The sequence below is a fragment of the Sceloporus undulatus genome, chromosome 1 (assembly GCF_019175285.1).
Source record: "Sceloporus undulatus isolate JIND9_A2432 ecotype Alabama chromosome 1, SceUnd_v1.1, whole genome shotgun sequence".
NCBI classification, from domain to species: domain Eukaryota; kingdom Metazoa; phylum Chordata; class Lepidosauria; order Squamata; family Phrynosomatidae; genus Sceloporus; species Sceloporus undulatus.
Genome location: NC_056522.1, coordinates 373,893,396 through 373,920,242, shown reverse-complemented (window position 1 = coordinate 373,920,242; position 26,847 = coordinate 373,893,396). Strand labels below are relative to the sequence as shown.

At 40.5% G+C, this 26,847-nt stretch overlaps 1 protein-coding gene across 1 annotated transcript in view; it reads right to left on the bottom strand.

Moving 5' to 3' along the window:
* Positions 1-26,847, bottom strand: part of KTN1 (kinectin 1) — a 257,646-nt gene that overhangs the window by 222,843 nt on the left and 7,956 nt on the right. Inside the window, 13 exon segments of the mRNA XM_042446464.1 lie at positions 16-64; positions 66-104; positions 2,818-2,855; positions 4,963-5,031; positions 5,733-5,899; positions 7,113-7,200; positions 10,499-10,631; positions 11,652-11,758; positions 12,829-12,969; positions 13,776-13,892; positions 15,033-15,163; positions 18,746-18,922; positions 24,487-24,624. Coding sequence (XP_042302398.1) covers positions 16-64; positions 66-104; positions 2,818-2,855; positions 4,963-5,031; positions 5,733-5,899; positions 7,113-7,200; positions 10,499-10,631; positions 11,652-11,758; positions 12,829-12,969; positions 13,776-13,892; positions 15,033-15,163; positions 18,746-18,922; positions 24,487-24,624 — 1,394 coding nt within the window.

Below are 26,847 nucleotides of genomic sequence, written 5' to 3'. Positions count from 1 at the left end.
GAGCTTTTACTGTACCATTAGATCCTCTTCCTTGCTTGTTAGCTTAATGCGCTCATTGGCTAATGTCCTCCTCAGCTTGATTCAATTTATCTTTTTCTGCAATTCTGTAAAAAAAGGACTCAATGAATTCCAGAGCAAACATACAATAAGCAGCAGCCTTGACCAAAGCTTGGTGGAAGCCATAATTTCCTTCTTGTGGCTACTGCCAATGAAGTAGCTACTGTTGTTGTCTGGCCCGCCAAAAGCATAATTGAAACACAACTGTGGATCAACAGTAGTTTATTTCAGAATGTACTACTGCTTTTTGGAATAACCTCTACAAAAAAATCAATGCTGAGAACACAAGTGATACCATCTAACCTTGATGAAATTCTTCCAACAAGTGCAGTAAACTGGGGCTTACTCAGTAACTAGTGTGACAGTAGATATCCCAAACATACATACATGCCCCAGGAAAACTAGGCCTTTGAAGAATGTTACCAAACAACCAAAATCAGAATCACAGGCCATATGTATTTCCAATTTCTATGCATGGCTGTGAAAGCTGGAAAGTGAAGAAAACTGACAGGAAGAGAAACAATCATTTGAAACGTGGTGCGGAGAAATGTTCTATGGATACCATGGACTGCTATAAGACAAATGAACAAGTCTAGGGCAAATCAAGCTGATCCTCATTGAAACCCAAATGAGTAAATAGAGGCTGTCATACTCTAGACATCGCATCCGATGTCATGATCACTGAAAAAGACAATGATGGTGGGGTAAGTGCAAGGCAGTAAGAAAAAAGGAGGACCACATTACAGGCATTGATTCAATGAAGGAAGCCACAGCCCTGAGTTTGCAATATGTGAGCAGGGTAGTTGATGATTGGAAATCTCTCATTCAGAGGATCACCATAAGTTGAGGTCAATTTGACAGCAAATAACACCACCATCACCACCGCCAGTATCGATGAGAGGAACACTCTGGTTTTACATCCTCAAGGCGGATTGTCAGAGAAAGACAAGCCAGCTCTGAAGAGCATCCTTACCAGCAAGGAAAAGATCTTACAGAGCTAGAAAGCACCAAACCAACACACAGATGTTTATCCACTATACTCTTATAGTGCTACGATTCCACTTTGACTGCTCAAGCTGCCTCCTGTTGCATTCTGGTATTGGCAGTTTTAAGGAGGGTTATTTAGAATTTCTCAGGCAGAGTTCTCTGCCTGAGAATTCTAAATACCCCCTTAAAACTGCAAATCCCAGAATGCAACAGGAGGCAACTAGAGCAGTCAAAGTGGAAGAGTAGCACTAAAGAGTATAGTGTGATAAACATGGTCCCTGATCAGTGCCTGCTACATACATCATGTTGCCTGTCAGGTCAAGAATCATGACTGTTGATTCAAAAGTGTCATGTGGCAACTCAAGTGTTTATTCACATACACAATACAGTGTATTATGTGATGCCAGGGTGTGGGGCTCTGTTCCTTCCTCTTTTTCTTCTGGTCTTCCCGCTCACAGGGGGTAGGAACAAGAACATAGAGCATTTAATCCAACATGACTTGAGTTTCCTTTTAATCTACCAGTCCTTGGCTGGGGCCAAACACGAACCATCATGTTGCCTACTGAAGCCTTATCGTGTTGCATTAACCTAGCATATCAGGAAAGATGACAGTGTCACTAACAACAAATGTCAGGAAAGAAAGAAAGACTGATAAAATGTGGGGGAAGAGGGAAACCACAATAGCTGTGATTAAGTGATGGTAGAGAACAGTTGAATGATGGAGAATGTATTATTTTATAAATAATTTATAATTGCCCTTCAAAAGAGTTTCCAGGGCAGTTTGCAAAATTTCTTTTCAGGCAAAGGCAGGATCCAAGCTAGACATCCATTGATGGGGCAGCAGAATCCAATGATAGTAGGAAGGTGGTTATCTTTCTTCTCCAGTGCAGTCTCACTGGGGTTCTCAAAGCCTATTCAAGGAGGTCGGAGGACTCTGCCAGTGCACAAGTCAGTTTTCAAGCACCTTCAGGGCTGTGTGGGAAGGAAGAAGTTCTATCACACTGGCACTGTAGACCAGTGCCACAGTATTAAACCGAAATGATTCAATTACAAAGCATCTACAATTTCCAAAAGAGAGCCTTAGAAAACGGACTGGGACGCATCTGCACTGCAAAAATAATGCAGATTGACAACACTTTAACTGTCATGGCTCCATCCTATGGATTGTTGTAGTTTGTTGTGATACCAGAGCTCTCTATCAAAAGAAGGCAAAATATTTCACAAAACTACAAATCCCAGAATTCCATAGCATTGAGCCATGGCAGTTAAAGTGGTGTCAAATTGCATTAATTCTACAGTGCAGATGCAGCAGAGACAGAGATATGGGGAGCTGTTATCATTGGAGCAGACACACAAAAGCCTAACTCCATACAAAAAAGCATATGGTTTAGATTTGTTTTAAAATGGTCGTCTTAAGTAGCTTACAAAAAGAAATATGGTCATACTCCAACACTTTGCCTCACCTGAGTTTCACAGCCATGCACAGTCAATGTTATTTCTTTATATTTAAAAAATGGGATGGAGCTTAATTCTTTTGCTAAGACAACAGACAGTCCAATGCCCTGCAAACTTTAAGCAAAAAAGGGAAATCCTTAGGAAGATGTTTATCATTTCTAAAGGGAATCTGTAACAATAGAGGGCAAAAAAGGGAGATGACAGCACTCCTTCAAGAAAATCTCTCATATACTTTGAAGTGCTGGCACACTAAAAAAAAAAAATAAGCAAGAAGCAAGTGGGGTAAGGGGTGGGGTTGAGGGAGAGGAAGAGACTTACACTTGTGGCAATTCTTCTGCGAGGGCTGAAGCCGAGCTCTAAAAGAGAAGAGGATACAGCTGAAAATGCTACTCTTGCGGGAGTTTCCTTCATAAACCCTTGACCAGAACACACCATGTTTATGGGCATTAACAACAGAGCAAACTGCACTTCTAATGGTACACAATCAGCCCAGAGTTAGTCGATTTCTTTGATCAGGAGTAGGAAAAGTAGGGCAGCCCCTGAATCAAGCCAGAGATATGCTGACACCGTCCCCCCAGTCTTTTTTTAAAAAAATAACAGCCAATTGTCAGTGTCTATGTGGGGAAATCAGCCAAAATAGGAGGGAAACATTGTAGAAGTTTCACATAACAGTAACATCCAACACAAAGTAAGGAAGGTGATGCAATATATACATGCTCCCTTCCCTTACACGAGAGATCCATTCCCGACCCACCACCCACCCCCAACATAAGGGAAATTCCGCATATGCTCAAGTCCCATTAAAGATAATGGGGCTTGTGCCCATGGCGGTGCGTGGACCATACTTTTTCCGGCGCACAGCACCACTTCTTCTAGCGCGGCTTGCAGCATATGCTGAAAGCTGCGTATGATGCGGGCACACTGTACTATCTTCAAATAACAAGGCACCGTAAGTGAATTGTTGTTGCTGCGGTTTGGTAAACAGCTACCAATTAGTCAAACATGTGGTATGTCATTACACACTATAACCATGTGTTGGGATCAGCCTTGGGAATACAAATGACCCCCTCCCTTCCACCTTAATCATGTTTTTAGCTGAAATATCTGTGTGCAGTGAACTGGGGTTACTGTTTGGCCATATATATAAAAAAGAGTGGAGTTACTGAAAAAGGTTTTTGTAAGCAACGGAAATTCTAGGCCCCAGGCTTTGGCAAGCTACTTATTAATAGAGAGCAACCTGTGGCTTTTAAATCTGAATATGTTCAGCTCCACACAATTTCTAATGAGATGTGTGGCTGACTGTTCTCTAGAAAGGGAATGCCAACTAAGCATAAACATATGCCACAAAGGCTAAAGCTACTAGCCCATAAAATAATCAAGTACTAGCTGAGCACTGGTCACTGCCAGTATACAATTTTCTCTACATAATGTATACTGGCAGTGATCAAGTGCCAGCTAGCACTTGATTATTTTATGGCTTGTTCAAATGTATCTGAGGAAGTAAACTTAAGTCTAAGAAAGCTCATGCTGTCACTACTTTTCTTTCAGTTAGTCTCAAAAGTGCTACAATCCGCACATACTGATTCCACAGACTAACATAGCTATATCTTTGAATTCTAGCAGTATACAATTACAGTGGATCCTTGTTATAACGCTGGGGTTTGGTTCCAAGATCCCCCGTGTAAACAAATCCGTGTATGTCAAGTCCCATTAAGTATAATGACATAGCAAAATGGTGTCCCTAATAAAAAATGGAACATCAAGGTAAATTTATACTTTTTTGGAACAGTTTCAAACCGGTATGCTTAAATCCGTGTATAAAAAATCCGTGTATAAGAAGGGCCGACTGTATGTTTAGCCTGGAACTGATTTTCACATCTCTTAGTTGGTTCTTCCTGAAGACTTCATTCAACTAATCTATTTGGTCTTCCGGGCCATACACTGACTTAGGTAACAGGGAGGCAAATGCTCACTCCCTCTGACCAAGCTTAATGGGTTGCGTTTCTCTATTTTATAGGAAGGTCAGCCATCAACACACCCTCCTACATGAATCAAGCTAGCAAGATTCCTCTCTCTGGAATATATTTGCTAGTCCTAAGTGAGAAGAGGAAGCTTAGCCAGTGCCAAAAGATAGGCAACACCTGAGTCAGGGGGAATTTAAGTCTCTGAGATTGGTTGCCAGATTACAAAGTATTGCTTTAAGGAAGATGAAATCACATTGGCACTTGGCCATTATGAGCTGGCAATTTCCTCAAAAAGTTTATGGCACTTTCAGTTCAACTCAGACTCCAGTTCACCACCTGAATACAACAGCAAATCGGAGGATGCAAAGCTCTCTTATGTGGAATGTAACTGCAATGCAGACTCGACGTTCAACACTTAAAGAGCTGGTGTTCATTTTTGAATGAAAAAAGTAGGAAAGGGAAGGAGGAGATGACAATGACTTATCTGGTATGTCCATACCTGTACTGCCATCTGTGAATGGAACTTCTGAAGCTGAGCTTTTAAAGCCTCATTCTGTTCCATCAGTTCCTATGAGAAATTTTTAAAAAATCAAGTAAATAGCATGTTTAGAAAGGGATTTCTCCACAATGTAATAGTACAGGAAAAAGCTTAACTCTGGAGATACTAGTGGCTGTTGGCATCCAAATCAGTGGCTGGTGAATCCAGAATGGATTTTAGTTCAGTTTCTAAAAAGTTGTTTAGGGTCTGGAGTACTATCCTTCAAATAACTTCACCATCTTAGCCAAATCTTTCAAGTTCAGACAAAAATCTAGAACAGCTACTCCCAATACACTTTTTCATGGTGGAATTATTATGCTACAATTGTTCAACCTGATCAATGGAGTTGTCACACACAGTGTCATGAAACAGACACAAATCAAATAGACAAGAAAAGTCCTTGAACTTATCATAAGCATTTTAAGGATACTTAACTCATTCTGAACAATTCAGATCAGGGTGGGAAGCCTTTGCCCTTCCGAATGGTTTTTGATCTACAGCTCCCACTATCCTTACAACTGGTCATGCTAGCTGGTGCCGACCAGTTGGTATGTCAAAACATCTGTTGATTCAAAGGTTTTCCATTCACATTACACTGGGCAATGTTATTTAATATTGCCTTGGGAACCATATCCTAGAGTCCCTGACTGTTTCCAGAATATACCACACTCTCCAAAGGATTTAGGAGAAGCAAAGGGAAGGAACAGAGCAAAACCTGAACCAAGCCATACCTGCACCTGTCTCTGGAATGAGTCCTCAGCTGCAACTCTCTTTTGTTCTGCTTCCATTAACTGCCTCATCCTTTGTTCTAGTTGTTGTTTGGAAACCATTGTATCAGTAAGTTTGCTGTGCAGGCTCTGGATTTCATTGTCCTTGGCCACAAGCTTATTCTGGATGTCTGCCATTAGAACAAAAGGGGTGGGGGAAAATCAAACAAAGCAACCATGTAGCCTGACAATTTAGATTTAAAAGACATTACATGTACTTTCACTTCCTTTGGATGAAGGCTACTTACTGGAAGCACATCTCAAGTTGATCACCAAGTGTGCACTTAGAAAGAAAAACCTAAGAACTCCCTCCCCACAGGTCTGGATCAAGGATCAGAAAAGAGGACCATACATATATTAATCATGTCTTGCAAGATTACACAGGTACTAAGATAGCAGTCTGCCTAAAGCTACTGAGTTCATAGATGAGGTAGGATTTCATTCAAAAGAAGGGCACTAGCTCACAGCTAGCATCCCAAGTTCAATACAGGCCATCTTCAAGTAGAACTATAAAATACTTCAGCCAGAAACTCTGTAGAGCCATCATTCACCAGCACAGACTAGAATCAGAAGCATTTTTGGAACAACAGCATTGGTTTCCCATTTGGACCCAACTAGTTTGAGATCTGAGGGTATGCCTTTTCTGACATGTGCATACCCACTTATTAAAGTCATACATGGAAGCTGCTTCCAGTTAATTCAAAAGACATGTTGGGTTGCATCTGACTTAGGGGTGCTTGCATCTGACTTAGGGGTGAAACAGACTTAGCGGCAGATAAGCGGCCTCAATCCAGCCAGCTTCTGCCCCAAATAAGAGTGGGAAAAATCTACTTCTATTTGGGGCTGAAAAAAGCTGCCCCTTTGCCTCTGGAGCAGCTTTTCACCGGCTCCGGGGTTCGTGGCATCTAAAAGTCACACCCTCAAGTCGCCTGGAAGCCACTCAGCGTATAATCACTGGTGCAACTTCTGGGTGACTTGGGGTGTGTGGCACGTTTACATGCCATGCTCTCAAACCAGCTTAAAGCCAGCTGAGGCTGCCAGTCTGTTTTGGCCCTTAGTCAAAAAAAGCTTATGCTACCAACTTCTTTCTCTCAGGACTTTGTCACACTAGCATGCTGTCTTACCACAACTGCACTTGTTTAAGACTGGAAGTATACTCATTTAGCATCATTTCCTATCACACTTTTCCCCATGACAGCGCTTCCCCATGACATATTTAAGAGGCACCTGGGGTACATGCATCAAAAGGTCCTGAGAGAAACTCATTTCTCTTCCCAATGAAAGAGGATAAAGAAAAAAAAAGGGGGGGGGATTCAACAGCCTGAATGCCTCTTTGGAACGCACCTTGCTGGGCCGCCTCATGTTCAGCAGTCCGTTTCCTAAGATAGCTCTGCATTTCCTCCCATCTTCGCTCTGCTTCCTGTTGCTGTGCCTTGATGTTAAAAGGAATGGAAAACCATAGCCATCACTGACCTTGTTATTGTATCACTCTTCAAACACTTTTTTTTTAAATGTATAGAGGAGACCCATATGCCTTTTATTATTCTTGTCACTTCTGAGCAGCACTCCAAGCCAAACTTGAACAAAATAGAACCTCAAAATCCTGTTTTATTTATTTGCTAGTTTTTGGTATCTGAGAAAACCACCTGGGCTACTTTAAGGAAAAGACTACTGCCAGAGAAGGGGAGTCCTGAATAGGAGGCTGAGAATGAAAAAGTGCATGTTATGCACTTTCTGTGTAAATTGGCTTAACCTGCCAAGGTCATCAGGTCACAGCATGAATTTTGCAATCTGAGTAAAGAGAGAAGTGGAATGTGTCACTGCTATTATTATTCCAACTGCAAAGTTTATGCAAGTTTGTGGAGAAAGACGCAGTGGCTGGCATCCAAGGCTACCATACCCTGCCTCCACCCTGGTTCCCTACACACAAGCAGACAGCACTTCTGCCCATGTAACCAAGAAGAAGCTATCTGGCTTTTCTTCCACTACTGAATATCTTCCACAACTGCAACTATGAGCAGAAGAGGGCACGAAGATGGTGATAAGTGGTCTACACAAATACAGTCCACACTGCTCATTCAGTTAACTGACATTTGCAGATTCACAAGGTCCTATGTTCAGTGTAGCCACTGGTACATATCCAGAAATTTCCTTGCCAGCCAAAGGTCTCCCCAGAGGTCATGTCTTTGACTCATGGTATCTTTGACATCATCCTCCAGTTTCAGTTCCTGAATAATCTAGTGGCTTTCAGTGAAGGAGCCATGTTAATCTGTTGCAAGAACAAAAAGTCTCATGGGGCAGTGAACACTAATTTAATTTGGCATAATCTTTCATGGACTCTCCTGAAGTGGTCTGCAGTCCACAAAAGCTTACACCAAATAAAATATGTTACATCTTTAAGGTGCTGTAAATTTTTTGTTTTTGTTGTCTTTGAATAATACAGTCGACTCTCTGTTTTCACAGGGGATCTGTTCTGGACACACACACCCCACAAAAACGGAGACTCGCACATATTCAAGCCCCATAGATGCTAACAGAGGTCGCCCCTCTGAGTAATCAAGAACATGTATCCCAAGTACGCAAGAAAGGAGGGGTGACTGTAGTCTGCATAATCTTTACAATTTGGCACAGCATTTACATAAATCTCATAATGCATCCATGGGTCTTCTAGGTTTTTGAGGCTGGCATTGATACCAGGGCCATTCTGGAGCCAAGTAAGGGCCTTTTCATTCTCCCAAGTGTTCTAAAGCTTTAAAGCCATTACAGAAAAACATGTTCTCTTCTTTTATCTTCTGTTTTACTCTGACATTTTGCTTATTTTATTTGTTTTTTTTCACTATTTAAATTACTTCGTAGAGAATTTGATATAATTAATATTTACTTTCTAATCTGAATACAACAAATTAGAAAACGGAGGCAGAACAGCATTTACACAATTTATAATTTAATCTGCACAGATTTAGATATGTCCTTGTAGTGCTAACTCCACAATCAAATTCTTTTATTAGCAAATATTTGCATATACAATTTAATTTAGGAACAATAAATGATACATATCATATCTAGTGCAACTGCATGTCAGAATCATATCAGAATGTAACTGCAAACAGAAATAGTATGATCATACAATAAGACCCCATATAACGTGAGCTCGTAGTATCCCGTATCAGTTATATGTGACTGAAAAAATATATTCTTTCTAGGCATTTTCTACATCCTCCAGAATAATTTTATGGTATGCTTCCACCAGAAGTTTGCCATGAAGTTGTCATGGGGGATCTAGAGATTCCTAGAATACTTCTCAAGGAATTTCTATGTCCTACAGCGGGACTCTGTGGCCAGCTTCTACCAGCAGCATACCACAGTATCACGCTGGAGGACATAGAAAATGCCTAGAGAGAACACTTCATCATTCATTTCAGGGTTTTGTTTTTTAAAAACAAACAAACAGCATTCCAGATTATACACAAAAAATGTATTATGTGAAGAGTCCTGGAATGGATCCCTCATGTAATACAGGATCGTACTGTATAGAAATGTAAATGTGTAAATGGGATTCATGTAAATGTGTAAATGGGATTTTGGGGGAAAGGGGGAATACAAATCCCATAAATAAATAAATAAATAAATAAAACAAAGCAAATTTAATTCCTAGGATAGATTAAATTGTTAAAATAGCTTTTTAAAATAAAGAGAGCATACAGTGGGTCCTTAGTATCCACTGGGGTTTGGTTCCAGGACCCAGAGTGGATATCAAAATCCATGGATGCTCAAATCTCATTAAATACAATAGCATAGTAAAATTGTCTCCCTTATATAAAATAGCAAAATCAAAGTTTACTTCTTTGAGAAAGAAGTGTGTGTGTGTGTGTTTAATTTATTGGCAAAGACCAATTATACAGGTCATAAAGCTTCCGTAGCTGGTAACTCATTAAAAACAAAGTATACAACTGTTGTGTATTCTGCCTAACTGAACAGCATATTGTTTGTTCTTAGTCTGTAGGGTCAGGCTGCCCTTTGTGCATTTTTTAACTAACCTCATGAGACCATGGCTCTGACGGCCAAGAATACAGGCATAAGATAGTGTTAGAAAGCACCAAAAGTACATCATCAGGTATCCTCCACAGAAAAGGTGCAGGTTTTAATATCTCCTGAAAAGCAACTCTAAAGCATGCGTTCATAAGCTTAAAGTGCATCTGTTTCTTTTGGCATCTCTTGATGTCACTAAAAAGATACACCTTAAAGTTGTGAATGCTTTGGAGCTGCTTTTCAGAAGTGAGAAGAAATGCCAACTTGCATAAGCAGTAGCAATCACACAATGCTTTGGAACTAAGCCTAGCAATAAGTTATAGAAGTCAAGCAATTAAGAAGGTAAAATATAGGATTTCAAAAGCTCCCACTGATGACAGCTCTGGTTTTTGGAGATTCTATCTGCATTTTTATTTTGCAGATAAATGAAGAGATAGTAGCAGTCACAGAAGGCAAGACACAGCCTCAGAAAAAGGCAATAGAAAACCTCTGCTGAAGAAGTCTTGCCAAGAAAATCCCATGACAAGCTTGTCATAAGAAAAGAACAATTATTGTTATTGTGAAGACACACAACAACAGTAGGAGTGGTAAAAGCAGTAGTAATTGTAAGAATATGGTGCCCAACTAGAAAATTTATAAAAACCAGAAATCCTTTTTGAATGCATGTTTGGGATTCAGGATAAAGGCAAGGTGGCACTCACCTTTAGCTGACCAGCAGCTTGTTCTGCATTCTTCTTTAGAAGTTCTTCCTGCTGCAGTTTGTTGTTCTTCTCAGTCAGCTCATTCACAAGCCTAGCACAATCTTGGCGCAGTTTATTGAGCTCTGAAGACTGTCTAGAAGGAAGGAAAGAAGGTTGCTTTTCACTGGTAGGAAAGACATTAGTTGGCAGTGTGAATGAAGCACATTTGAGGAGAAAGACAGATGGTGGCCTCTGTGAAATCACAGAATGATAATATTTCAACCACCTAAGAAAACTGATTTAAAATAGCTGCACTGTTACTAGGACTTTAACACTCTCTCAGCCTCAGCCCTCTGCCGTGACAACTTCACATGATCACCCTCACATTTGGTCCCCTACATAAAGAAATACAGAATCCTGTGATCCAAATTTTTGTTGAAATGGGGTTTGCTGTTTACATATAAGCAGGCTCTTAAGTACACAAGCATGTAATATTAACTCACAGGAAGGAATGAAGCACTATACTTTAGTATACAGTCTGGAGCAGTCATCAGAAGTTAGGTGAGTGTGTATAAGGGAGATCAGAGGAAGGAAAAATCAAATTACAGGTCCAGGTTTCTATTTGCTCTGCCTGGTTCCTCCCTAGGTCCACCTAACTGAGTAATTGTTAGCTGTAAGAAACACAAGAAGTTGTCTCGTACTGAGTCAAAACAATTGATCTATTTAGCCCAGTATTATCAGCTCTGACAGATAGCAGTGGGTACTCAGGGCTTCAAGCATGATTCATTCCTAGCACTATCTGGACATCTCTGGGATTCCCAGGTGGCATCCCATCCAAACACTAATCCTGTTTAGCTTTCAAAATCAGATGAAATTGGGTACATTCAGGGTGACATTGTGATGAGGACTGCCTTCACTTTCAAAATCCAAGCCATTTGCAGGCGGTCCCCTCCATTACCTTTTATGAATATCTTCCACTCCTCACAACACAGCTAGTACCTTCTTCCCAAGACCGCTGAACTTAATACACTGAACTGGATCTAACAGTGGGTTCCAACCAAAATTAGGGTACGCACACAATGTGTGTCAACCACTTCAGAAGCTCAACAGCTCCATAAAATAACTGCGGATTCAAGAAAATGATTGCTTGGGTGGAATCACCATAGTAGCGTACTTGCTTTCCATTTGGTTGGTAGAAGTACTGACAGCATCCCTCAGAATACCATTCTCTTGCTTCAGGCGATTGATCTCTGCCTCCATCTGCTCACGAAGTTGCTGAAACTAGAGATGGAGGGCAGGGGCAAACATATGGATGAGAGGACCACTGTACAATTTCTATTTTCCAACAAAAGTCCAAAAAACAATTTTACTCAATTTGTTCTTGTCTTTCTGGATTAATATATGGATCAAATACAGTTATCCCGTAGGTTTTGTACTTTTCTAGATTTTTAAAAATGTAAATCTAGGCTTACAAAAACATGCCAGAATGCATATTTGTGTGTGTGTGTGTGTGTGTGTGTGTGTGTGTCATGTAGTTTTGCCTTCAAGTCATTTTTCACTTATGGGTACCCTAAGGTAAACCTACAAAAGGGTTTTTCTTGGCAGGTTGCTTCAGAGGGGGTTTGCAATTGCCATCCTCTGAAGCTCAGAGAGTGTGACTTGCCCAGGGTCACTCATTGGGTTTTATGGCTGAGCAGGGATTTGAACCTTGGTCTCCAGAGACATAGTCATACACTTAAACCACTATAGGTAAATGCATTAAAATCAATATTACGTTTAAAAAATACATTTAAAAAAGGGAGGGTTGCATTTTTATAAAAACAGGAGATTATTGAGGAAATAAGACAGAATGAGGGAATACAGGAGAAACTAACACAGAACTGGAAACAAACATGGATCCAGCCATTCCTACTCCCAGTCACATATCAAAGGTTTTTCCTTCTTTCTGGAAGCCTAAATCACCATATATCACCCAATCTGCTTTATTTTTTGTATTAGTACCAAGGGAAGACAAGGCCTAAATACTAATAATAATAATAATAATAATAATAATAATAATAAATGTATTTCTTACCCGCCTCTCCTCATGGCTCAAGGCGGGTTACAACATAGTTAAAGGCACCAGATCCTTTCTAATCTTGGATGGTAAGCAGGGCCAGTCTTGTTAGTACTTGGAGAGGAGAACACCAAGGGATACCAGGTGCTGTAGGCTATATTTCAGAGGGAGGAACTAGCAAAACCACCTCTGAGTATTCCTTGTCTAAGAAAATCTTATTAAATTCATGGGATCACCATATGTCAACAGATAACTTGAAGGCACATAAACACACAATTGAGGTTATGATTCTTACCTTCATCTTCATCTGTTGGGCTTCCTGGTAGCCTACATGGATTTTGTTCTGAAAGACACCATGCTCTTTTTCCAGGGTGCCAATTCGCTCTCTCATTTTTGCCGCAACTAAGTTGTTCCTTTCCTTCTCTGACACCAGCTCCTAGGAAAATATCAACTGATGCCTCATTTCTGCAAGCAAACATATTTAATTCCTGCCAAGGTTTAACAAGAACATAAAGCCAACAAATCCAGTGTGCCTATTTAGTATTCATTTAAGTTGAGAAGGAAGGCTACAGATAAGTCAAAGCCTCCATGTGGGAGTGAGGAAGAAGAAGCTCTAAGTGTAGCTCCCTTGTGGAAATTCTGGGAGATAGGGACAACAATGGAGTGGTTGTCAACTTCCGCTTCCTTTTTTTTTTTTTTTTTACTCAGTCCAGTGTTACATACAAAACATAAACTGTGGTTAATGTTGACTACAGTTTGGTGAAAGAAGCATGTCTAAGAGAAGAATCATGTCTTCTCAAGCTGCTATGGAGTAGCTCAGAGTGGGAGAACTTATGCACAAAAGGCTGTGTGAGGGCTACACCAGAAAAAGATAGATAATGGGGACCAGGAGGGTAAATACAATGTGTAAGTTAAAGTGAGTTGGGCAAATTGCTGTTGACCAGATGCAAAAAAGGGGAGGACAGGATAGAGTGAAGATGGATACATGTGCTTCCCTCATCAACTTTTCACAGCTCCTCTTAGCATTTATATTTACATGTTACATTTCCCTTACAAGATTCTGATTTATACCTCCTGTTGTAGAGCTGGAAAAGGCAGCCTAGCCTCACAGATCCTAAACAGGTTTTTTGGAAATTTCTTAAGCCAGTATTCATGAATTGGCAATGTTTCCAAGAATCACCCCCTCTCCTCACTAGGCAAGTACAGTTGTGCTACATTTATTTTCCCTGGGAACCAATGTACCTGAGAGAGCTGTTTGCATTGCTCCTTTGCAACAGCAGCTTCTTCTTTCAAGGCTACAAGGAGTTTGTCCTTTTCTTGCAGCTGATGTAAGGCTACAGTTGACTCTCCCTTACTGGCCTGCAACAAACAATAACACATTGAAGGTAAGATGAAGAGGAGAGCCAGACTGGATGTCACAATAAACTGTAATGTCAAGCAGATGTAATGAGCACGTACTAACAAACCACCCTTCTCCTTCACCATGACCACAAGAAATTCAGAAACTTCTGCTTCTGTTTTTGACTGAGTCCAGTGTTACATCCAAAACATAAACTGTGGTTATGGTGAAAGAAACATGCCTAAGAGAAGATTCATGTCTTCTCAAGTTAAATTGTTTCAACAAACCAGTCAACATCAACTGGTCTCAGGATCAGATAAAATGATAAGCAAAAATCACATGTGCCCTTCTGTGGTTGTACCAGAGGCAAAAAGTAGAAGATGGAACTGTTTGCTGAAGCTTCTTCCTGTCATGATAAACAATGGTCTATTGTATGCAAAGGGATCTTGTAGTAGCACCTTTGAGACTATGTGAAAGATGAAGCACAGTTAGTCTCAAAGAGGTCTCACCTGGATGAACTAAATTTTGACACCTAACAAAAAGAAAATGTCTTTGCCTTATGACAAGGAAAGGAATCCAACTCAAGAAGGAAAAGACTTGGCAAAAAGCACAAAAATAATCAAATACAAAAGCAGGCAAGCCTCAAAAACAAATACACACACACTAAAAAGTGCAGAAAAAATGTGACTGGAAAGACTGCATTATATGGAAACCAACTATTTTGAGTGTCATAATTTTAGTTACAGAACTTCGATGCCCTGTGCCAGTAAACCAAGTGGCACACAAGAAGATAAAAACAGATATCAATATAAAATCATTATCACTCAATTAGAGGTCAAGCTATGGAATTCAATGCTGTCTGTTGTGATGGCTATCAGTTGCCACACTTTTCAAAGGAGATTTGATAAATTCATTGACATCAGTGGCTACTTGTAAGGATGGATATATATCACCTCCAATATCACAAGTAGTATGCCTCTGAATATCAGTGGCTATGGAATGACTACCGCACTTCAGGACAAGATGCTAGCCTAAATAGGCCTTTTGTCAGATCCAGTATTGACATTACCAGATTCCAAAAGCAGCTATTAACTATGAATATCTAAATAAACTCAATAGCCTCCATCTCTAACTTATACAGTCACAAGGACAGCACATACCTTCTGCAGAACATCTTGTATCACATTTGATTTCTCCTTTAGCAGTTCCACCACACTCAAAGCTTCCTCTTCTGTGAATATCATGTTCTTCATAGCCAAGAGAAAATCCTTAAACTTCACTTCTGCATTTTCTACAATTAAACCACCAGCAGCAATTAACATGGAGTACATACATACCCTAAAGGCACTAGATCCCATCTGATCTTAGAAGTTAAGCATGAGATCAGCTCTGGTTATTACTTGGATGGAAGACCGCCAATGAATCCCAGGTGCTTTAGGTTATATTTCAGGGGAAAGAATTGACAAAACCACCTCTAAGTATTCCTTGTCTAAGAAAACCCTATGAAATTCATGGAGTCGTCACAGTCAACAGATGACTTGAAGGTGTGCACAAATGCACACATTTTATTTTTCCTTTTAACTTTTCTTCCTTATCACAATAAGAGGGCAGGGTAAAATGAAAGCCTTTTCCTACAACATTTAGTTCATATACCAACGGACATTGTCCAAAGAAAGAGTAGAGAACTTTTCCACCTAGCAAAGAGAGAGCTCAATTAAACTCAGTTGTGCTAAACCTCTGAGCAGAAATGAATACAGAAATGAATATAGAATGCAACCAAGTATTTTATTCACGGTTTCTTCCTTTTGACTAAGAAAAGTCATAACAGCCACCATAAGTCTTATAAATAGCTAATAAAGAGGACAAAAGACATAGTTTGAGCTATATTAATGTATATGTATAGATGGATATAGAAATAATGACTAAAATTTAAATAAAAATATTACATAGCTTGCCAGAGTGAGAATTCTACAGCCAGGCAACCATTGGGCCTGCTTGGTTAGTCTGCTGTCCAAGTGCATCTTTTATGATGGGCAATTTCAGGGCTCTTTTTGCTTTCCCTTCTGATTTTTTATATCAGTAAACCAGGTTTGGACTGGATAGACCTCCAAACCTATGTACATGTGCAAGGGATCTAGGAGTCCAAGTAGACCACAAATTGAACATGAGTCAACAGTGTGATGCAGCAGCTAAAAAGGCCAATGCAATTTTAGGCTGCATCAATAAAAGTATAGTGTCTAGAAGGGAAGTAATAGTGCCACTCTATTCCACTCTGCTCAGGCCCCACCTAGAATATTGTGTCCAGTTCTGGGCACCACAATTCAAAAAGGACATTGAGAAAATAGAGTGTGTCCAAAAGAGGGCAACCTATGCCCTATGAGGAGAGACTCAGGGAGCTGGGGATGTTTAGCCTGGAGGAGAGAAGGTTAAGAGGTGATATGATAGCCCTGTTTAAATACTTGGAGGGATGTCATTTTGAGGAGGGAGGGAATCAGCTTGTTTTCTGCTGCTCCAGAGACTAGAACGCGGAGCAATGGATGCAAGCTCCAGGACAAGAGATTCCACCTCAACATTTAACTGAATGGGGCTCATGCATGCGGCGGCGCAGCGACAAAGGAACAATGGAACGCGTGCTCCAGCACAGCTTTCAGCATATGCTGAAAACCACGTATGACGTGGGCACACTGTATTAACTTCTTGACAATAAGAGCTGTTTAATAGTGACATATGCTGCCTCAGAGTGTGGTGGAGTCTCCTTCTTTGGGGTTTTTAAACAGAAGCTGGATGACCATATGTCAGAAGTGCTTTGATTGGCTATTCTTGCGCGGCAGGGGGTTAGACTGGATGGTTCTTGTGGTCTCTTCCAACTCTATGGTTTTGTGATTCCTCAACTCAAAATGAAGACCCTGTGCTGCCACATAATGTGTTCACTTCAGTTGCCCCTCTGTTTTCATGGACTTCATATCCGCAACCCTCTCTTACTTGTGCGGAGCAACCTTCACTTACACGCAAGGAGGGGATTAAAATGGGGCGCGTGTCCAAGGCCCCTTGGGGGCACATGCCCCATTCAAACCTATGGGGCTTGAATATGTGCAAAATTCTGTTTTCGCAGGGGTGTGTGTGTGGGGAATGGATCCCCCACAAAAATAGACAGCTGACTGTATTCCTTTGAAGACCTCAGTGCTGGAAAATGCCATCTTCCATACAGAACTATGTAGGGTTGTTTCACTTTCAGACTATTGCCTTAAGTTATACAAGATCTCCCTGAGATAAATGAGATAAATTAGCTGTCTCTGGAACAGGCCAACCTTAATTCAAGACAGCATCAAACCTTATTCAAACAGGTCAGACCAATGCAAACATCAAAGAGGCAGCAACATTCTCACCAGGGAGGTGAAAGGCATGGCTCAAAGTCATGTCCTCAGAACACTGTCCTCTAATAAATACAGGAAAACCTTGTGCTGAGTCCCCCAAGAAGCTTATTGCTCAAAACCAGGGAGGGGGGGTGTTTCTAATTTGGGTGGGCAAATCCCAGGTTGTACAAGGGAAAGAATTATCGACATTTGGATAATGGAATCAACATAATGGGGAAAGTGCGCGCAAGTGATAAAGCTGTAGAGGCATAATGAAAGTGGACAGCTGGATTAAAAGTACAGAGCAGGGGCAATGCCTACAATATTACATTTGAATTAACAGTGTGTGCATTAGCCAGATGTATGTTTCAAAATCAACCACATCTCATGGCATTGATGCTCATCAAAAGTGCTGCAGGACATTTCAGTTTTACCTTCATAAATAAAGGTTAATAATAATAATAATAATAATAATAATAATAATAATAATACAATTCCTGATGCAAAAGCATGAGGCTTCCTGAGAAATTCAGTGTTCTCTTCCCAACAAAGGGGCCTCACAAAGGATTCGAGACAAACTGGATCTTAAAGGCAATAGTTTTTTGTCTTGCTAATATTTACTTCCTGAACTGAATTTAGCAGTACCCACATGGCCAGAAGCAGGAGGGGCCTGCCTGCATCAATACCCTTCTATGCCATCTGAACTGAGGACAACAACCACAACATCTTGACCAATGTAGGGCTATGACTAACATTGTCAATTTTTTCCCCTTTCTTTCTCCACTAGGTTTTTTAACACCTTTGCCCAATGAAGAAGTCAGTGGAGCTTCAAAAGCTTATAATATGTATGGCCCCTGAATAGTGTTACAACATGTACACACATTACACATATGGAGGCAACCAAAAAGATTGCCAGGGTTATCATCCAAATGCCTTATTGTGACTATAACATGAAGTTCTACCTTCAGTTTCTTTGTCTGCTACCCTAACAATGATCTATTCACCTTGCCCTTCTCCTAACAGTTACTAACAAGTCTAATATTTTAGCAAAAACTCTTTATCTTCTCTGACAACAATGTGTAATATGTACACCTGTCTGCTAAAGAACATGTTGTATACATCTGTAGGTTGCAACAAACAAAAAATCTCTCAGTAATTAATGTGTCATGTCTCTGTACATACTACAACAAAAAGTCTTGGAAAACAACTTTGTCATTCTTTGCTAAAATATTTCAATTACCATACTTTGATTCAAAGAGTGTTTAGAGACAAACCAGGGGATGGTGGCAACAGGGACATGGGATGCAAATTAAATTTTTGCACCTCCTCACAATTACTAAAAGGTTCCACCAAAATATTCTCTTCCCACCCAGCCCATTTTCAAGAAGTTAAACATCTGCTCAAATTTTCCACTTCTACCATAAAGGGAAAGGATAGGATGGAAAAGAAACCTCAGAATCCCCTTGACCCAAGCACATTTCAATGCGTCACAGCTCAATCCACTAGCCCCTTGTCTGTACCTTTATCAGTTTCATTCTTCAGTTTCTTTGCATTGCTTTTCTGCATCCCTTCAATTCCATCTTGTTTCACTAAGTCAGCCACTTCTCTTTTTTCCACTGCCAGGTTCTGGTCAGAATTATCCATCAGAGGAATGTAAGTCGTTGCATGAATCAAAGGCTCATCCACCAAGGTCATAACTAGAATTTTAGGGAACACAATGAACCTAGTGAGTTGTATTAAGCCTTATAATTAGCTTGACTTGCATTGTTTTAAACCACTCTAAACATTCCTGTTGTGTCTAAGAAATCTGATCCCTTTTTTCACTTAAGTTCAGCAGAATTGGTATGGAACAGTGGCTATCAAACTGAGCAAAGAATCAAGAAGTCCTCAGTTTGGATTTGGCCTCAAGCAAGAATGTACCAGGTGTAAATCAGTTTCTTAAGCTCCAACCATTCTTATCGGTAATATGGTAATAAGAGCATTCACTCACTTTGTAGCATTGACTGTAAGATTTACAAGATTACTAATGTGAAGTGCTTTGAGAGTGCTATATAAATAATTACTATGAATACTATCAGCAACAGCAACAACGAAAACACTATGATTGTTTCAGTTAGACAAGCTATTAGAGGTTGAGTATCCCTTATCCAGAAATCTGAAACACTCCAAAATCCAAAACTGTCTAAATATGTGGCTGAGATAGTTACACGTTTGCTTGCTGACGATTTAATGCACATAAACTTTGTTTTATGCACAAAATTATTTAAAATATTGTGCATAAAATTACTTTCTGGCTATGAGTATAAAGGGTACATGAAACATAAACAGATTCTGTGTTTAGGTCTGGGTCCAATCTCCAAGATATCTCATTATGTATATTCAAATATTACAAAATATCAAGACATAAAATGAGAAACTTAACCTGTGTTATGAAATAACAGGTTCATATCTAATCCTGTACCTCAGCCTACCAAATAGATAAACTTTAATAAATAATAAATAAATAATACTTTTTAATAATAACACTTTTTAAAAAATTCCAAATACATTCTAACAAGGTAAGTCAGTATTACCTCTATATAGACAAGGGTCCATTGATAGAGATAACTGTTCATTCATAACATTGTTATTCAGGACAGAAGACAGATTTGAATTGGGGACACTCCTGTTTTACAATTTACGTTTTACTTCACATACAGGCTTTAACTTACAAAGAAGGACCTCATACTTTAGGTCAAAGCATCAATAAGAAATATGACATCCTACAACACGTATTTCAGATTGCTTCAGTTTAAGGACACTCCCAAATATATTTCTTAGGACATCCTTTGTAGCCTGCTGCCTGCTATATAAATTGGACTAGAACTCCCAACGTATATGGAGGACACCAGGTTGACAAAAGTTACTTTACAAAGTATATGCCACTGAACAAAGGGAAATACAGTTTGCACTTCTACACTGTCTTTGGGATTCCAGTATCTTCATTACACCACACTAAAGCATATATATCCTAATGTTAACATAGCAGCTACTACACCCACCATAATGCAATGCAAGAGTAGTCTTGTCCCTCCCACCCCTGAGAAGAGACAGGACACTCAATTTCTCTACAGTACAAGTATCAACATGTACTGGTTAAGACCAGGGGTAGGCAACCTGCGGCCCGGCAAGGCCTTGGGACCGGCCCCAGCCCAGTCCTGCCGCCGATTGCTGCCGCAGCCTTTGGCCTCTCGCGTGAGGGCGTGGGGCCTTTGGCCTATCAGGAGGAGGCGGGCAAGGGGGGCAAGCGGTGGGCAAGCGGCGGGCAAGGGGGGCAATTGTCTATAGAAGCCTCAGAAACATGCGTTTATATTAACATTTTCTTAAAAAAGCAGCATTTTTTTCGCATGTCCTCCATTTAAAAAAGTGTCCTCCATTTGAACGTTTGTCCTACATTTGTCCCGGTTTATTTATTTATTTAATTTCTTTCTTTTTTTAAAAATTATTTAATTATTTATTTTTTGGCTTCGGCCCCCCCCCCGGCGCAAAAGGTTTGCCTACCCCTGGGTTAAGACCATGATAAGCAAGCCCCAAACTGAGGTGAAAAGGAGTAGCATATTGATGGCACCGCACCCCAAACCTCTGGACAAGTTTTCCCAGTGGTTTGATGTTAAATAGCATAAGGGACAAAACAGAACTTTGAAGGACCCCATGGGTCAAAGGCCAGGGGGTCAAGCAGGCATCCCTTAGCATCACCTTCTGACAATGCCCCCTCCCCCACGAAGGGAGCCACTGTAAAACAGTACCTCTAAGTCCCATACCAGTGAGGCAGTCCAGAAGAATATCATGGTTGATGGTATCAAAAGCCACTGAGAGGTCCAACAGAATCAACAGGGAAACACTGTCCAGTTCCCTGTGTAGGTCATCCACCAAGGTGACCAAGGGCTGTCTGTGTTTTATAACCACTTCTGTTTTGGCCACCTAGAAATACCTGTACACTCTACAATACGACTCAAATGTATGGTTCAGTGGCACAGAGTTATAATACACATATGTATATAGACTCCAACTGGAAAGGTCTGCAGAATTATAGAGGGAAACCATTAGCATGCGTACAGTGGCACAAACTGAAGCACAGAGCTGTGAGCCCAGTTACAGCATAAGATGTCACATAACTCCTTCCTCTCTGCTATAGTACAGTAGAGCCAAGACCACACAAGCGTGATGGAACCTGCATACGTAGCAGCACTTGGGCAGACTTGCCGAATAATGTTTTAATATCAGTGTTGCAGTATCCATGTCTACACTTCAGTACCAGCAGATGGTGCTAAAATCACTCTGCATATTTATCTTATGTCTTTCTCAGCCCCAGAAAGAAGACCAACAACCCAAGCAACATCCGTTGCTTATTTGGCCAGCATTATTCATCTTTCAGTCTGCTTAGGTGGAGCGTGGAGCATACTGCATGTCTGAACATCCCCCCCCCCGGCCGGCCGCCAATAAGACTCCTCATGTTTCAACAGGGAGCTGATAGGGCAGGGAGGTTTACCACTATGAGTCTGACTGCACAAGCAAGCACTGATTCAGAAACTACCATCCAATCACCAGGCAATTCATCATCAGATTTTTACATCCCCAGTTACATAACTTTCTCATGTCTAGGCTTGCCATTTAATACTATTCCTCTACTGCTTCAGTCTTTTCCATAAAGGCCAACATTTTGGCAAGGCTAAAGAAAAAAGAGGAATAATTTCCTCAGAATCTCTTGAAAGCATCCACCTGGGGTTTGCAATAAGTCACCCTGATTTGTATCTTCGTAGCTCTCCTTGGGATCAAACCCCTCTCTTTTTCTACTGTCCATATCATCTTCTCTTTGGGAGTAGGGGAGCTGTTCACCAGTGCTGAACCATAGCCAAAGTCATTTCCAGCACTTAACCACACCCTCCAAAGGTTTCCTTCCTCAAGTAGAAGACTGCCCAACATTGGGTTAGCCCAATACTCTCTGCTCTCTCCTTTGGAAAACAGAAGAGGGCTCTACTACCCAAAGGTTCACCAGGAGCCTTTAATAGAGTGGATCAATAATCCCTCTTCCTACCCAATACCCCCTGAGATGTGTGAGATGCAGGAAGCTCCTGAAACCTAGCTCCTGCACCAACACTTCCGCCTACTACCTCTTCCTTCACTGTCATCTAAAACAGGGTGGGGAAAGAGCAGCCCACAGACCATATATGGGCCCCTTCAACCTGTTTTGAGCTGCACTAAGAGATTTCCCCCAAAAAGATTTTTTCTAGCCAAAATTGGTAGAAAAATACCCCAACTGCAACTAAGATGTGGTGATTTGGGTCCCTTTACTTCCCCTCCAAACCCACAAACTCCACAGCTAGCATGTCTCAAGCCTAGACATGAGAAAGTTTAAGCCAAAAAACAAAAACTGAGAGTGTACTTTTGGTTGCACTGAGAGTGATGGAGCCCCTTCATTGCATGGAGAAAATGGTCCTTGCCTCCCAATCTGTTGCCCACCTTAACACTGTCAGACAGCTGAAACCTAAGAAAAATTACTAACCTCACAGACTGATTCTTTATGAACATCTAAAAAAACCTTCCAAAAGGGTTACGTGAGCACCTCTGTGCCACTTCCACAAGGATCATGAGAGTGACTAGTGCAGAGTGCTATTAATTCAGACATAAAGCTGCTGCCTGGATTCTTGGCATACCATTGCTTGACCCAGGAGTCAAACCCTTGAGCTGTTTATGGGAAAGCTGAACAGAGATTTCTGGGACAGATAAGTCCTGATGGACACAATCACACCAGTGTGAAGTCGAAGTCTGAAGATACCAGCCACAGATGCTGGCGAAACATCAGGAAGAAAATTTTCTAGAACAAAGCCCGAAAAACCCACAAAAAACTAATCACACCAGTGTTTGATGTTCACCCTTGTCACAGAAGCGACACAGGCACATTCCTTTGAGGGAAAACATTAATAGTAGATGTAGAGACCATTTCTTGTCATGAACTTTAAACATTAAGATGAGCTATAAAGCAGATGAACAGCCCTCTTGTTAAGACGTTTATTGTGGCTAAGAAGCAAAATGTAAACTTTTTGGCTTTAAGGAAAGCAATTCCAAAAAACAGATGGGCCAATATCTTTATCAAGCCAACTTAAGGTCACAAATTGTAATGCAATATTTTGAAATTTTCATGACAAAGACTTCTGAAAAAGCTGAAAGCTTTAATGTTGTTCGTAATGTTGAGTCGGCTTAATAAAGATATTGTCCAAATATTACTTGTGGATAAGGTATCACAGCATGCTTCAAGTTGCACCAAGTGGATAAAGAAGCATACAATTATAAAAACAGTACGTACATTCACACACTGGAAGTGGAAACTGTTTGCAATGTGACTTTTTTAAAAATGTACAGAAATAAGAGAAAAACAACATATAATCAATAAACTGAAAGTAGCAATACCCTATAAAATTCTTATTAGAGTTAACAAGAGTCCATTAGCAGGGGTCAAAATGCCTCTGAACAGAGATAGGTCCACAAAGAACCAACTTTTAGGAGAAGCTGCAATATAGACTTTTCTCATGCTACCTGTAATATAATGCCAGTGCAGATCTAGGTTTAAAGATCTAGTCCCCAAATAGACTGTCTCAAAACTGTCATTTTATTGCCTCAAATGCTTCATCTTCAGTAGAGCAACATTGAGGGTCAGAAATAAAATCCTTTGAGGTAGAAATGTTTACCCACAAGTTTCTGTGCTTTTTCATTTTTAAGATCCAGTCTATAGTTAATTCAGCTCATATGTGTACCCAGAATGCTGATAAGTGTTTGAGTCTGCTATTTTTGCTGATATTCTGAATCTTTAACATTAACCAATATACCCAAGCCTTTGTGGACTAGATTCCCCATAAAGTGGACTGCAGCTCAAGAAACCATAATGCAGTTATTTGCCTTCAAGGTACACTAAGACTCCATTATTGATTATTAGCAACAAGGATGAATTACAAGGCTGCTCCCAATTCAGGCATGTCTTGGATCATAATGACACATGCCAACCATTACCACAACTGCCAACCAGACGTCCCTCTCTCACTCTCTACCCAAATATCTAAAACAGTTTTGATTGGCTTTTGGGATAAATCACCCTCCTCTCCATTAGAAAGCATTCTGAGGGGTTAAACCTCAATTCTGGAAAATCAAGATCCCAGGTTCAGCAAGTGCTACTTTTATTCAACAACAGCTACTTATGATGAGTCATTAAAAAGAAATGATCCATTACCATTATCTGTCTTTTGCTTCTTTGCCGAAACTTTCTTCTTTCCTGATCCGCTTTCTTGTTTTATCTCATGATGTACCAAGAGAGGATCTTGCTTTTTGGGTGGGGATAGAAATGAATCACTCTTGGCATCCTGGTCATCTGTTTAAAAAAAAAAACAAGATGAGAAACACCAGGGTTTATAGCTTTGTGTGTGCATGTTTGTGTGTGCCACACTCAAGTCAGCCCCCTACATTATGTCACACTCTGGACCAGGGTGAGCAAGGTGCACTCCCATGGCCTCCTCAAGGCTCCCAAGCAGAGAAAAGACATTAAGGCCCAAAAGTGATTTTTCGGATAGCAGAAGCCTCTAGGAGTGGTGATTTTGATTTTCAGTGGTGCAGATCCTTTAACCCCCCAAATCTTCAGAACCTTGCAAAAACAACACTTTTTGCTCTGCTTATTTTCAAGACTCATGCAGTTCACAGAGGGTCCTGTGAAAGAAAACTGGGTCTCAGACCCTCCAGAGGTGCCCACTGTTGCTCTTAACTTTGTGACCAAGAAAAAGAACCTAGGCTGAAGCTCTCCAGACAAAAGCAGACTCGAATGTCAATGCTCAAGGCCTCCAAATGCAAGTAGAAAATGTTACATCAACTCTAGAGTGTCTGAATGCTCCCTTTTATTTATCTAAATATCATGTAATTCCTCAAAAATATCCAGAGAGGCTAACAACTTATTCAAGACATAGTACTACAGCTCAGCACCATTAAAATCATAATTCTAAGATAACAGATCTATAATAAAGTGAGGTGATGCCATCAACAATTATCAGTAACTAAATACTCTAAAGACACCAGTTCCCATCTGATCTTGGAAGCTAAGCAGTGTTAGTCCTGGTTAGTACTTGCATGGGAGGCCACTAGCAGATACCAGGTGCTTTAGGCTATATTTCAGAGGGGAAAAACTGGCAAAACCACCTCTGAGTATCCCTTGCCTAAGAAAACCCTATGAAATTCATGGGGTCCATAAGCCAACAGGTGACTCAAAAGCACATATAGACTGTACAAAGGAATGTAGCACTTGTTAATCACCCTCTCCAAAACCTAAACCAAGAAATACTTTCTTGAGTTTACTCACTACACCATGGAATTCAATGTGTTTTGCTTCTGAGGAAAGCCAAAAACTACCCATTGTCTCCCACAAACTAAGATGGGAGACCCATGGTCAACAGGAAACCCACAAGATGGGTGCTCTGGGTCTCTGTTCACATCATTCAATAAAAAGACATTCCCCATTCCAAATCTTTATTGACTGATTGATTTTTATTTCTATGCCACCTTTCTCCCAGAAAGGGACCCAAGGTAGCTCACAAATAAAAACTCTTTGCAGTTTACAGATTTCATGCACATACATCTTCTTGGTAATAACAGATCTGTTCTGATACTTAAAACAGCACTAAGTACAGCTATAATTTAATAGAAGCACCTGGCTGAAAGGTTTAAAAGAAAATAGTCAAAACAGGACTTCAACAGAAAACGCATGATGGATTATTCATACCACAACCACTCTTTTTTCATTCATCCCCCACAACTGGAACATCTGGACCTGGGGACAAGTCCTGTTTGGCCTGAAAGCTTACGTGGTCCAAGAGGATGTCTCCATTTTCGAAGCTGTGCTCCACAAATCGAAGCAAAACTTTGGTCTAACAAAACCAGGAGATGCAAAAGCATGGTGGATTAAGTCCACTCAAGTAGCAGGTGAAATTTTCCCTCCTAAGGCAAAGCTGTATATGACAAAGCAGACCCTACAGTACTAATAGGCTTCTTCCACATGAAAGGCAGAAGGTTCCAAGCAGCAAGCTCTTTGTCCTTACGCCACATCCTATTTTGAAACAACTTCTTTTAATAAAGTATTGCCTCATTGGTATTGTGCTGAGCTCAGGCAGCTGCTAAGACTTTGATCTAGTGGATAAGTTCTATTTCAGCTGTCCAGGAAAGGTCTTCCACAGAAGGAGAGAGGAGTTGACTAAGTGCTGCTGTCTTGATGCATCTTTTTGAGAAACAAACTATACCATTCAACCACTAAGAGAATTGCATCAATTTTATCTGAATAAATACCTTCCACCTTACTTGGGTAGCTGTCATACTGTTTTCTCAATGGCTTCCCGTTTTGGGAGGAAGACTGGATATAAATCTCATAAATAAAAATATAGCTCAACTATATCTCTAGGATAAAAATACCTTGCAATACATGTGATATATTATCTCACTACACATACATGCATGCTCACACTAGGATTGCCAATATCCCTCATTGTAAGGGATGTCCTTTATTTAATGTATGGAGGCTTATTCTCTATGATTAGTAAATGGGGCACACACAAAA